A 12,470-nucleotide genomic window follows, 5' to 3' on the forward strand; every position below is an offset into this window, starting at 1 on the left:
AAGCCTCTCCCGGTTTGGCACTATTTCTGCCTGGTCTGTGGTCAGAATTCAAGTGTTGAAACCCCAGCGTCCAAGGTGAGCCTGTCCCGTGGGCTGCTTTTGGTAGAGCAGGCACCGAGGGCCCTGTGCACCTGCCCTCAGTGAGGAGGCGTCCAGCGGCGCCCGTCTTTCCCGGCCTGTGTTTTTCCTGCTTCCAGGATCGGCACCCGCTCCCAGATCCATCTTTTTAGCCCCGGAAGTTCCCCACCCAGAAAGCCGGTCAGCTTTTCTGTGATGGCCGGGCCGGCCTGGGGCCCCGTGCAGCCGGGAGCTGTTGGCAGCTTGGAGCCAGAGGGTCTGGGGGACAAGGGCAGGCAGGGGGCGCTCTGCTGACGCAACTGCTTCTTGTTTCAGGGCGCAGCCGAAGACCCCCAGATGGCCCTGGCGCTGACCTCCGACCCCGCGCTGGTGAAGAAGAAGTCTGACCCCGAGGGCCCCACGCTGCTCCTGGCCGAGAGTGAACTCTCCATCCGGATAGGTAGAGCGGGGCCTCTTTCAGGCAAGCTCGCTGCCGCGCACACGGAGTCAGTGTAGACGCGGGGCTGGGGGCAGGGGCCTGGGTGGGTTAAACGCCCAGCACCGTGTCCTGTCATAGACTACTCGCCCGCGACTGCCCAGAGCTAACCTGGCATCTGCCCCCGCGCCTTCGTTTCTCGCTTGTTCTCAAAGCCACCTGCCTGGGCTAAGGCATCTGTTGATCCTCTTTCTCCCCCGGACCAGGGGCCGGGGTCACTCTGATGAGGATGGGTCTGCGAGTGTGGGCCTCTGCCGCCCTACCTCTCCCTCTCTGATGGACCCTGAGTGGCCCTCTTCACGTGTGCGGCTTCATCTGGGGCACGGTGGAGGGCTCTTGTACTAGTTCTATCTGGATCTAGAAGGCCTGGACAGCAGAGAGGGACGGAGAGCCAGCCCTGCAGCTGGCGGGAGGGGTGCACCCCGGCCACGCCCTTGGAGGGGCTGTAGTGGGTGGGATGGGACCCACTGTTTCCCCCCTTCGGCGCCAGGCGCCTCCCCTCCTGCGCTCTTGTCTTCCTGAGGGCCTCTGACTAATTGAAAGGCCAATTACCTTACCGAGGGCTGCAGGAGCTGTTCTTTCCCTGTGAATGTGTTTAAGAAGTCTTGCATTTAAGCCTGCAAGCACCGGGCTGCTGTGACAGCTTCCTCCCCCGCTGTTGGCTGTGGACCTAGGAGATAGGAAAGCCTCGCAGAGGAGGCCGGGAGCAGACCCTTCCCTGCCCGTGTGGGGCTCGCTCGCTGGCGGACTGGGGAGGCAGCGGTCGGCGAATGGTCACACACAGCCCTTTCTTGTGGCCACGCTGGCGTTTTAATTTGATGCCTTTGCCACCTCCGGGGAGAGCAAATGTGAAAAAGCAACAGCGATGCCACATCCCGTTCTCAATTATCTGCGCTCAGATTTTGTGCCGCGTGAATTATTCATGGAGAACGCACAATATCTTCTCCACTTGGGTTAATCCTCACCGCCTCCCACGACTTCCTACGTGGGGTAGAACCGGGGAAATAAAAATTCATCCAACATGAGCTCAAGTCGCAGAGGGTTGAGAAGGACCCATCTGCCCCCGGGCTCCAGGCACACACGTGGCCCGTCCTCGACTTAGAGCGCCTTAGCTGCTGCCTTTGGTTTTGCTGTGGCTGGAGTGTAGTCGGGGTGTGTTTGGTGACCAGAGTGGGGGCCTCCTCAGTGCCGACTCCCCAAACACAGGGTCCCCGGCCCTTGCGTCAGCTCCCACTAGCAGGTCTGTGCTCAGGCTCCTGTGGGCTCCTTTGAAGACTTCACAAACCTGATTGGGAGCTTTCTCTGGGATAACAAAGTTGGCCTGACTTCATTCTGTCCCATTTGCGGATCTTTAAGGTCACGGGTGCCTGTCCATCATAAAAGATTAAAAAAAAAAAAAAAAAGTAAGCAGCAGTGCTTTCGATGAGCCTTTTCCAGTGCTGCCGTGGTGCAGGCCGGGGAGAGCTGGCTGTGCAGTCTCCTTGGTCAAGCCAGGGTTAAGTGGCGAGCGGGGACCGTGTGGGAGGGAGACGTACACCTGTGCCCTGCTCCAGACTGCTAGGCAGACCTTGTTACCGGGTTACCAAGCAACCCCTACAGCCGTTGCTAACTGCGCGGATACAAGGGAGACGCAGCTCTTGGGGGCACGGGGCTGCTTTGCCCAGACCCCGAGAGCCCAGCCATCTCGTCTCACCTGGACGCACCCGTGGGTGTCAGGCCTATGGGGACTCTAAAACTGATAGCAGCTGTTGGATGAGCAGCTTCTTGCAAATCGAGCCTGCATACGCATTGTTGGTACCATCTGGATTTGCCCTTAAGTGTGCTGTAAACGGAGCCAGGAGACGGGTTTAATTGGCGTTTAGTAAATAACATCGGCCTTTTAAAACATCATACTGGCGCTGCCGTTATCCTGCCCTGGAGTTGGTTCAGCAAAGGGAGAAGCCAGAAGAGCCACAGTGGCGGGGAGAAGCTCAGCTGCGGGGAGCCGTGGCAGCAGGCTGAGCCGGGAAAAGCATTTATGAGATACTTGCCTATTTCTGTCTTGGTGCCGAACGTTTTACCATATCAGCTATTCTCAAAGCAGGGGATATTCTGGGAGTCTGCTAAGCCAGAAGTTCTTTGAAAATTATCACCCTGTCCGTCTGTCTCCCCGCCTGTCCATCCGTCCATCCATCCCCAACTAGCTTTTTTTTTTTTTTTTAAAGATTTATTTATTTGAAAGGCAGAGTTGGAGAGAGAGAGAGAGAGAGAGAGAGGGAGAAAGTCTTCCATCCACTGGTTCATTTCCCCAAATGGCCGCAACGGCTGGAGCTGGGCTGATCCGAAGTCAGGAGTCAGCAGCTTCCTCCAGGTCTCCCACGTGGGTGCAGGGCCTGGGCCCCAAAGACTTGGGCCATCCTCCATTGCTTTCCCAGGCAACAGCAGAGAGCTGGATCAGAAGTGGAGCAGCCGAGACCCGAGCCGGTGCCCATAGGGGATGCCAGCACTGCAGGCAGCGGCTTATCCCATTATGCCACAGCCCTGGCCCCACAACTAGCTTTAAGTCAAAATATAATAACGTGAATTTTAAAATGAAAAGCAAGAATGGACATTTGGCATGGCAGGGAAAGCTGCCACCTGCGATGCCTGCATCTCATATCAGAGTTCCTGGGTTCGAGTCCTCATTCCCCTCCGCGTTCCAGCTTCGTGCTAACGTGTACCTAGGAGGCAGCAGGTGATGGGTCACTGAGCCCTGCACGGGAAGCCTGGATGTTAAGTTCTCTGCTTTAGCCTGACTGTTGCAGGCATTTAGGGAGTGAACCGGTGGGTGGGAGAGCCCTCTCGCTCTAGTTTCTCTGCCTTTCAAATAAATAAAATATATTAAAGAAGTAATGTTTTTTCTTCCAATTTTAAATCCCTTTTGGTCGAGTTCCCCATCTCAGACACACTATTTCTAGTTTCTTGTGTGTCCTCTCAGAATTGCAAAGTCCATGCAGTCATACTTGAGCCGTTATTCTTGGATTAGCTTTTTGTCACTGCAGTGAGCACCAGAGACAGCCAGCTTTCTGAAGGCTCCCAGTCCCGGGACCAAGTGGGCTGCACTGGTATGGGCTGTGGCAAGGGTGTTCTTGCTGGCAGGGTCCCAGATGGTACAGAGCCTTGCCTGGCAAGAGACAAGGAGGGCGTGTCTGTGTCTGTGGCCTGGAGTATCTGAGGGAGCCGCCAGGACTCACCCCCTCGAGACCCCACCTGCAGACGTCGTAACCCAATCAGGTTTCCACTCAGTACCGTGAACACGAGACGCTGGGGCCCAAGCCCACGAGTCCAAGGGCACAAACGTTCACACGGTAGCAGCCCTGTACCTCGTAGTTTTGCGTTAGCTCTATGCTTTGTTGTTTGTTCCTTGAGCACTCATAGGTGCCTCCCGTTCTTATTCCTCCCCAGGATGTTACCCAATTAATCTCCTCTTGACAGCCCTTTAGGGTGATCCCAGTCTTTCTCTGTTAGAGATGACACAGCAGAGAGCATTGTAATATGTGCATTTCTGTGGACAGCTCTACTGTTAAGCTCTAGAAATTGGCTGAGTTCTTTTTTTTTCTTTTGAAGATGTATTTTATGTATTTGAGAGGCAGAGAGAGGTCTTCCATTTGCTGGTTTGCTCCCCAGATGGTTGCAATGGCCTGGATTGGACCAGGCTGAAGCCGGGAGCCTGGAACTCTCTTCTGGGTCTCACCTGTGGATGGCAGGGGCCCAAGCACTTGGCCATCTTCTGCTGCCTTCCCAAGGAGCTAGATTGGAAGCAGAAGGACCGGCACTCGAAGCAGCACCCGTATGGGATGCCAGCATTGCGTACGGAGGCTTAACCACCTGCTGTGCCACAGTGCCAGCCCTGGGTCAGGGGTTCTTCACATCTGGTTCATGTGTCGACACCAAAATGTTGGTGATTCTGCTTACATTTGTGCAGACTCTGTGTTTGTGTTTGGAAGCCCAAGGCCCATAACCTCTACCACTCTCCATTACTCCAGTGTTGTTCTAGAGCTTGGACTGCTTTGCCTCAGTTTCCCCCATTCAGCTGTTGGGTTGGGCATTTTGCTTACTGGTACCCTGTTCGGGTTAAATGAGGGTGGGGAAAAGGGGCCTCTCTGCCTCAGTTTCTCCCATTCGGCTGACAACTTAGACTTTTCTTGCTCACTAGCACCCTCTTCAGGGCGAAGAGGGGATAGGAAAAAGTGGATCAATCCATTTGTTATTTATATTATTTATTATAATTATATATTATTTATTTGAGAGTTACATAGAGAAAGGTCTACTACCCACTGGTTCACTCCCTAAATGGCCACGATGGCCAGACCTAATCTGATCCGAAGCCAGGAGTTTCTTCCGGGTCTCCCACACAGGTGCAGGGGCCCAAGGACTTGGACCATCTTCCGCTGTTTTCCCAGACCATCAGCAGGGAGCTGGATTGGAATTGGAGCAGCCAGGACCCGAACCAGCACCCGTATGGGATGCTGGTGCTGCAGGCTTAGCCTACTACGCCGCAGCACTGGCCCCTCGATCCATTCTTTTACTCGTTGTTAACTGCCTGGCTCTCAGTATTGGTTTGTTCGGGGGGGGGGGGGGGGGCGGTTGAGAGTTCGCGAGTGCACTTGCCTGTCGTTATTACTATTATTGGTGAATTTCCTGGGCCTCCTGGCGTGGAGGACGGAGAATTGCCTGCAGTTGTGTGTGTCTGGGGGGCGAACAGGAACAAGCATTATTTCTGGCAGGGGAAGCGGAGGATTTACGTTAGGAGATTGCTTAGCTGTGAACTGGCCCAGGTGCCCGTCTGCTATAAACCCTTCCGAAGCTCGTTGAGGGCGAGGGGGGCAGAAGCCGCGTGAAACTGGTCAGAAACAGGGTTTTCCATTACTGTTTGATCCTTTTGCTCTCACAGCATTTGTTTGCCAATAACAATTTCACCCAAAACAGCCCCGCGGATATTGAGGCCAGAGTTTGCAAAATGAAGCCGCCGCAGCGCTGGTGTCCAGTGGGTCGTAGATGACAGATCTGCAGTCCCTGGCCCCGCGGCAACCCGAATTGTTTCTTTTCCACGCTGCAAATCTTGGATCCCATACTGATGCCCTGCGGGTTTGCTGGAGTGGTGGTGGTGGTGGTGGTGGGGGGGGGGGCGTGATGCTTTTCCTTTCTAACTTGAGGCTCCCGAGTGCCCAGGCCCAGAACAGCACCTAGGCTTGGGCAGTTCAGAGCCGTGATGGGATTCAGGTGGCTCGTCTCCAACAGGAACCAGTTACTCCTCTGTTTCCCTGTCTTTCCCCGGTGACCTGAAGGACATGGAGGGATCCACATTGACTGCCCCCACCCCCCCACCATTTTAAACTTCAGAGGGAGAGAGGGCACCACCATAGGCTGGTTCCCTCCTTATACCTGCAGCGTCTGGGGCAGCAGTGCCATCCAGGTCTCCCAGGCCATCACCGGTGCCTCCTAGGGGCGGTGCGAGCCGGAAGCTAGAGTCAGGAGCTGGAGCCGGAACGGGGACCCAGGTCCTCCGGTGCGGGACCTGGGTGGCCTAACCGCCAGGCCTAATGCCCGCCCTGACCTCGCGTTTCACCGCCGCTCAGGAGTTGACAAGTTACCCGGGAGCACTTCCCGCAGCGGGGCGGTGAGCCGGGCAGGTGGATCTTCACACTGGTGGGCCTGTGTGTTTCAGACATTCTTGGGGACTCGGTGGGGGCGCAGCCTGGCCGTGTGGAGGGAATCTCATCTCAGGACGGCAGCCCGTTCTCTCTGTAAGACCTGTCACGTGCATGCAGCTCCTCCCAGATTTCCCTGGCACGGACATTCCCTGGCAGAGCCTAAGACTGGGAATAAAGAGCAGCGTCAGGGCTCCCGGGAGACTCCCTCTTGCCCTGCATCTCTTGGCTCTCCAGGCCTTTCCTGGAGGTGTTTCTTTTGTCACCAGTATTTCCTGTCAGCGTTAGCAAACTTAAATGTAATCCAGGGTCGTCTGTAGCTCGAAGGAGACATTCCAGGTGTTTCTTTATAACAAGGAACAACCGCATGTAGGGAATTCTCTGAAATGTCATTGGTAGTTTTGACTTTTTCTCAGTAAGATCCCTAAGGATGAAGGACTAATTTCACAGAAATCATGCAGAGTTAATGTGTCGCCATGCAGTGTCAGCAACTCCGCTTTCATTATTTTTTCCCCCTGTATCTGGTTGGTTAGGGAACACTTGGAAGTTTTTTTCCTGGTTTTGTTTTTCTTGGTTCCTAATTGAAGGTTGTTGTCTAGCGACTGAAAAGTAGCCAGATCCTCGCTCCTCTGTCTCATTTCCAGGCTGGGGCCTGCAGCCCGGGCTGCTTTGTTAAAAGGGCAGGAATGAAGCAAGCTAGCATTAGAATATGCCCCACCGGATGTTTGGCCTCGCCCTTAGGATGCCCGCATTCCACGCCAGTGCGCCTGGGTCTGCGCCGTTAGGATGCCCGCATTCCACGCCAGTGCGCCTGGGTCCGCGCCGTTAGGACGCCCCCATTCCACGCCAGTGCGCCTGGGTCTGCGCCGTTAGGACGCCCGCATTCCACGCCAGTGCGCCTGGGTCTGCGCCGTTAGGACGCCCCCATTCCACGCCAGTGCGCCTGGGTCCGCGCCGTTAGGACGCCCCCATTCCACGCCAGTGCACCTGGGTCCGCGCCGTTAGGATGCCCCCATTCCACGCCAGTGCGCCTGGGTCTGTGTCTTTGCCCCCAGTCCCAGCTTCCTGCTGATTTAGTAGGGAGGACTCCGTACCGGGCTCCCTGGCACCCACGGAGGAGGCTCAGGTTGAATTCCCAGCTCTTGGCTTCAGCCTGGCGCAGCCACAGCTGCTGCGGGCACCTGGAGCCGGCAGGGGAAAGATCTCTGTCTCTGCCTCTCAAAGAAGTACATGTTTAAAAAGAGAAAAAGTGTCGTAGAAAAATATTTTGCAGAAGGATGAAGAAATTGCTCCGTAACAGTAATAATTTCCAGGAGCTGCTGAGTGTCCTGGATGTCAAATAGGGAAGTGAGACAGAAATTCCCTCTTGAACAGACCCTGCAGGTGGCCTGAGATGTTGTTGTGTCCCAGCTCATGAGACATCCGAGGTAGCACGTTACAGATGATTGGCTTCTACAGAGTGCGAGGTAACCACTCAAATGCACTTTCCCTGCCTCCTTGCCATTTAAGAAAAGAAAAATAGTCCTGATTTTCTGAGCTGGGCAGGGATTTCCGAGTGCATTTTCACGTGGCCAGGGCCTGGAGGCGGCTCGGCGATTGGTTTGCCAGGGGCCGAAAGAGCTGACGTTCGTGATTTGTCAGCTCTGGAGGCTGGTGTCTAGAGTTTTGGAGACCAGAACCCCAGCCACGTGGGACCAGGGCCTCTCTATAGTCCAGTTACACTCCCAGGTGCTGGGCTTGGGACTGCTGGGGGGGTGGGGCGTGCGTCAGCCCACAGCAGCCCTGAACCGTGTGGGAGCTGCCTTCCTGGGGTGGCCAGAGAACTGGGCTCCGTATGTTTCCATCGTTTAGAGTCTCTCACTGGGCTGGACCAAAAAAAAAATAAATAAATAAATGGCAGAACCCACGAAGTCCAGTGGGCTAAGACAGCTGGCAGGTGTACAAGTTGATGCTGATGGAGTTAGTGGGGTGACGCCTCCCCGTCACCTGAAGGACGCTGAGTTTGGTAATTGTGGGGGAGACTTAACACGCCCACACGCATTCCGACGTCCGGAAGTGCCCTCCCGATTCTGTTAGCCCTCAGTCGCCGCCGTGACAAAATGCCGCAAGCCGGGTGACTTGGAAACAGCAGGAGCGTGCTGTCTCAGGTGTCTGGAGGCTGGAGCTGGGAGAGCGAGGTGTCCCAGAGGCGAGGTGTCAGCAGGGCCCCGCTGTCCCAGAAGTTGCTGGGGGAGGACCCCTCGGCCTCTCTGACTGTTTCCGGCTCCCAGGGTCCTTGGCCTGTGGCTGTGTCGCCCCAGTCTCTGCCCCTGTTGTGACCTGGCCTCCTTCCCCATGTGCACGTCTGCGCCCCAGCGAGCTGAGGCTCAAAACCTCTGCTTCCACCTGCATCGACGCCAGGCATTGGGTGTGGGGCCCACCTAATCTGGTAGGATCACTTCCTGTGTAAATCTTTAGGATGTTATGTCCCATTGACAAAGCATAGTTGTATGTGTTAATAAGGTCAGATGGGATGTTTTAACATATGCCATTTCTTTTTTTAATATTTATTTTTATTTATTTGAAAGGCAGAGTTACACAGAGAGAGAGACAGAGAGAGAGAGAGAGAAAAGTCTTCTGTCTGCTGGTTCACTCTCCAAATAGCCACAACTGAGGCTGGGCCAGTCCGAAGCCAGGAGCTTTTCCCCAGTCTCCCACATGGGTGTAGGGGCCCAAGCACTTGGGTCATCTTCCACTGCTCTCTCAGGCCATTAGCAGGCAGCTGTATCAGAAGTGGAGCAGCTGGGACTCGAACCGGCACCCAAACAGGATGCTAGAGCTGCAGGCTGGGGCTTTAACCTGCTGTGTCACAGCGCCATCCCCTCCACATATACTTATACCTAATTATACAGTAATTGTAGAATTATGCAATCAAGCTAATTACTCTATCACCTCACACACTTAGCTTTTCAAAAGAATTTTTTTGTTGTTGATTTATTTATACGAGAGGTAGAAAGACACAGAGCGAGAGCTGCCATCCACTGGTTTACTCCCAGAGCACCTGCAGTGGGGCTGGGATCCAGGAGCTGGGTTTGGGTCTCCGATCCCCTGCTGCCTCCCAGCGGGAAGCTGGACTGGGGAGTGGAGCGGGAGCTCGAACCCGGGTGCTCGGCTGTGGGCTGCGAGCACCTTCACCGGCACCCACTGCCATGCTTCTGTGGTGTAGACCCATAAAGGACACTCTCAGCGTTGAAGTACACATTCCGTTGCTGGTAACCGTGGTCACCATGGCGTACCATCGACCTCCAAAGCTCACTCCTCCTGAGACTTGGCACGCTTTGGCCACTTCCTCCCTCACTGCGTGTGCAACAGCCCCATTTCCAAGGAAGGTCATCCTGACGCCCTGGGCCGACGTGAGTCTTGTGGGGGGGACGCTGTCCTTCCACACGGTGCGTGGCCAGGTGTGTGCTCTGATCGCCACGTGCCCAGCCTCGGGAGCTCGCTCAGTTAGGAGAGCAAACAGGAGGGAGCCAGAGGGGCCGATCCTGGCAGGGACGGACGCCCATTTAATTCGTCTGGAGTCTTGCAGCAGCTGGCGGGTGCTGTATTTGAAATATTCATTAAGTGTCTACTGAGGAGTTAGGGATACTGGCTCCTTATGCAAAATTTAACATTTGCTTGGTTAGCGGGTTCGATCATATTTATAAGAGTTCTGACACACTCATTTCAGCTCATAAGTCTATTAAGCTGGCAAATGTGTTTTTAATGTGTTTTTTGGGAAACAGAGCGGATGAGTGGCCTGGGCAGGACCAGTCCCCCGAGGGTATTCCTGGTGGGCTTTTATTACCCAAAGATTTAGGAGACAGTTCCCGGAGCCTGGCAGCCTGGGTCCTTTTTGCATTATTTTGTTTTGTTTTCCGAATAATTGTTTTTTTACTTTTATTTATTTATTTTTTTTTGTTTTTTTGTTTTTGCAGAAGCTCCGTAAGCTAGGGAAGCACAGGGTGGCACTTTGCGTTCAAGTTCTTAGACCCATTAGGACTCCTTAGACTTTATTTGCTCCCCTCTTGGGATTTTTTTTTTTTTTTCTGTCCTCCTCCCCTTATTAAAAATACCTGGTTGACCGGCACCATGGCTCACTTGGTTAATCCTCCACCTGTGGTGCCAGCATCCCATATGAGCGCCGGGTTCTAGTCCCAGTTACTCTTCTTCCAGTCCAGCTCTCTGCTGTGGCCCAGGAGGACAGTGGAGGATGGCCCAAGTGCCTGGGCCCTGCACCTGCATGGGAGACCAGGAGGAAGCACTTGGCTCCTGGCTTCAGATCGGCACAGCACTGGCCGTGGCAGCCATTTAGGGGGTGAACCAACGGAAGGAAGACCTTTCTCTCTGTCTCTCTCTCTCTCTCACTGTCTATAATTCTACCTGTCAAATAATAATAATAGTAAAAAAACTCACCTGGTAAGAAATGAAGGTTGGTTTTGAGCTCTGGAACTGCGAGGAAGTTGATGCCACTGACAGAGTCGGCAGCCTTCAAGAGGAAAGGGGTGGGGGCCAGATGCTGAATTGGCTTTGTACCGAGTGGAGGGGACAGCAGCAGAACTAGCGTCAGGGCGGGGCGCATGTGACCCTGTCTCTAAGAAGTGAGTTACGTGCCCCATGCGACCGGGGCCTGCTTCGTCAACCTCTTGGGGCTGGGTATTTTCTTTTGATTTTAATTAATTTATTTAAAAGGCAGACACGCAGAGAGACAGAGATCTTCCATCTGCTCCCTCACTGTCCAGGGGCTGGACCAGGCCAAAGCCGGGAGCCAGGTCTTCCACATGGGCAGCAGGGACCCAAGTACTTGAGCCATCATCACTGCTGCCTCCCAGGGTGTGTGTTAGTAAGAAGCTGAGTCAGGAGCAGAGCTGGGACTCGAATCCAGGCTCTCTGATTTGGGAGGTGGGGGCATCCCAGCTGGCATCTTAGCTACCAGGCCAATCACTCGCCCCTCTGATAACGTTAATTTGAATTTCCTTAATGGGTAATGATGGCAAGCATTCTTCATTTGCCGTCTGCGTATCTTCTTTTGTGTCAAAGATCTTTCGCTTGGGGCCAGCGTTGTAGCACAGCAGGTTAAAGCCTCCGCCTGTGATGCTACTTTAAGAGCGCAGGTTCAAGTCCCAGCTGCTCCACTTCTGATCCAGCCCCCTGTTAATGCACCTGGGAAAGCAGCAGAAGATGACCCAAGTGCTTGGACTCCGGCTACCCATGTGGGAGACCGGGATGGAGTTCCTGGCTCCTGGCATCAGCCTCGCCCAGCACTAACCTTTGCAGTCATTTGGTGGATGGAAGATTGACTCTCTCTCTCTCTCTCTCTCCCTCCCTCCCTCCCTCCCTCCCTCTCTCTCTCCCTCTCTCCCACACACACATACCTCCCCACCCCCTCTAATTTTGCCTTTCAAATAAATAAATCTGATAAGAAATCTTTTGCCCATTTTAAAATTAGTTTCTTTTCTCACTGTCAAGATTTGAAAGTTCTTTACATAGATTTGGGATACAGGTCCTTGGTCAGACATGGGGTTTGTCTTCCCTTTCTCCCCGTCTGCACCTTGCTTGGCTTTTCATTCTCTTAACAGTGTGTTCGCACAGAAAGTTTTTTAATTTTGGTGGAGTCTAATTTATCTGTTCTTTTTTTTTTTTTTTGGAATATAATTTTGGTGTTGTGTCTATGAATTCTTTGCCTAACACACGATCAGTAAGATTTCCTCTTATGTTTTCTTCTAAAAGTTTCGTGTGTTACATTTAAGGTCTAAGGCCCATGGTGAGTTTCACATTTAACATTTTCAGTTGTAAAATGCTTTGAACTGCCTTTGTGGTTTCGGTAAAAGTATAATTGGCCGCATTTGTGTGGGTGTATTGTTGGACTCTCCCTTCTGATTCATTGGCTCGTGGGTCTGTCCCTCCACCAGTAGTACATCCTCTTGGTTATAGGAGCCTGCTAGTGACTTTGAAATCAGATATGTTACATCCTATCCTTTGTTCTTCATTTTCAAAATTGTCTTGGCCGTTTTAGTTTCCTGACCTTTACACACAATATTCTAAGTCATTTTGCAAATATCCGCAAAAAACTCTGATGAGGTTTTCATTGGGATTGCGTTTAATCTCCAAACCAATTGGAAGAAAATTGGCATCTTAGTAATATCATCTTCCACTTCATGAATACTGTACACTTCCCTATTTAAGTCTTTGATTTCCTTTACCAGTGTTTTGTCGTTTTCAACCCTACA

The 12,470-nt window shown here is 53.3% G+C and overlaps 1 protein-coding gene across 7 annotated transcripts in view; it reads left to right on the forward strand.

The window, feature by feature from the left end:
- Positions 1 to 12,470, forward strand: part of SLC39A11 (solute carrier family 39 member 11) — a 412,593-nt gene that overhangs the window by 165,429 nt on the left and 234,694 nt on the right. For 5 of the 7 annotated variants that reach the window (XM_062216930.1, XM_062216929.1, XM_062216928.1 and 2 more), the window contains one exon: positions 394 to 538. In XM_062216930.1, the coding sequence (XP_062072914.1) occupies positions 394 to 538 (145 nt within the window). The remainder of the gene's footprint in view (positions 1 to 393; positions 539 to 12,470) is intronic. The other 2 variants (XM_062216932.1, XM_062216935.1) reach the window with 1 other exon arrangement.

Source organism: Lepus europaeus, chromosome 18, assembly GCF_033115175.1.
Source record: "Lepus europaeus isolate LE1 chromosome 18, mLepTim1.pri, whole genome shotgun sequence".
NCBI classification, from domain to species: Eukaryota; Metazoa; Chordata; class Mammalia; order Lagomorpha; family Leporidae; genus Lepus; species Lepus europaeus.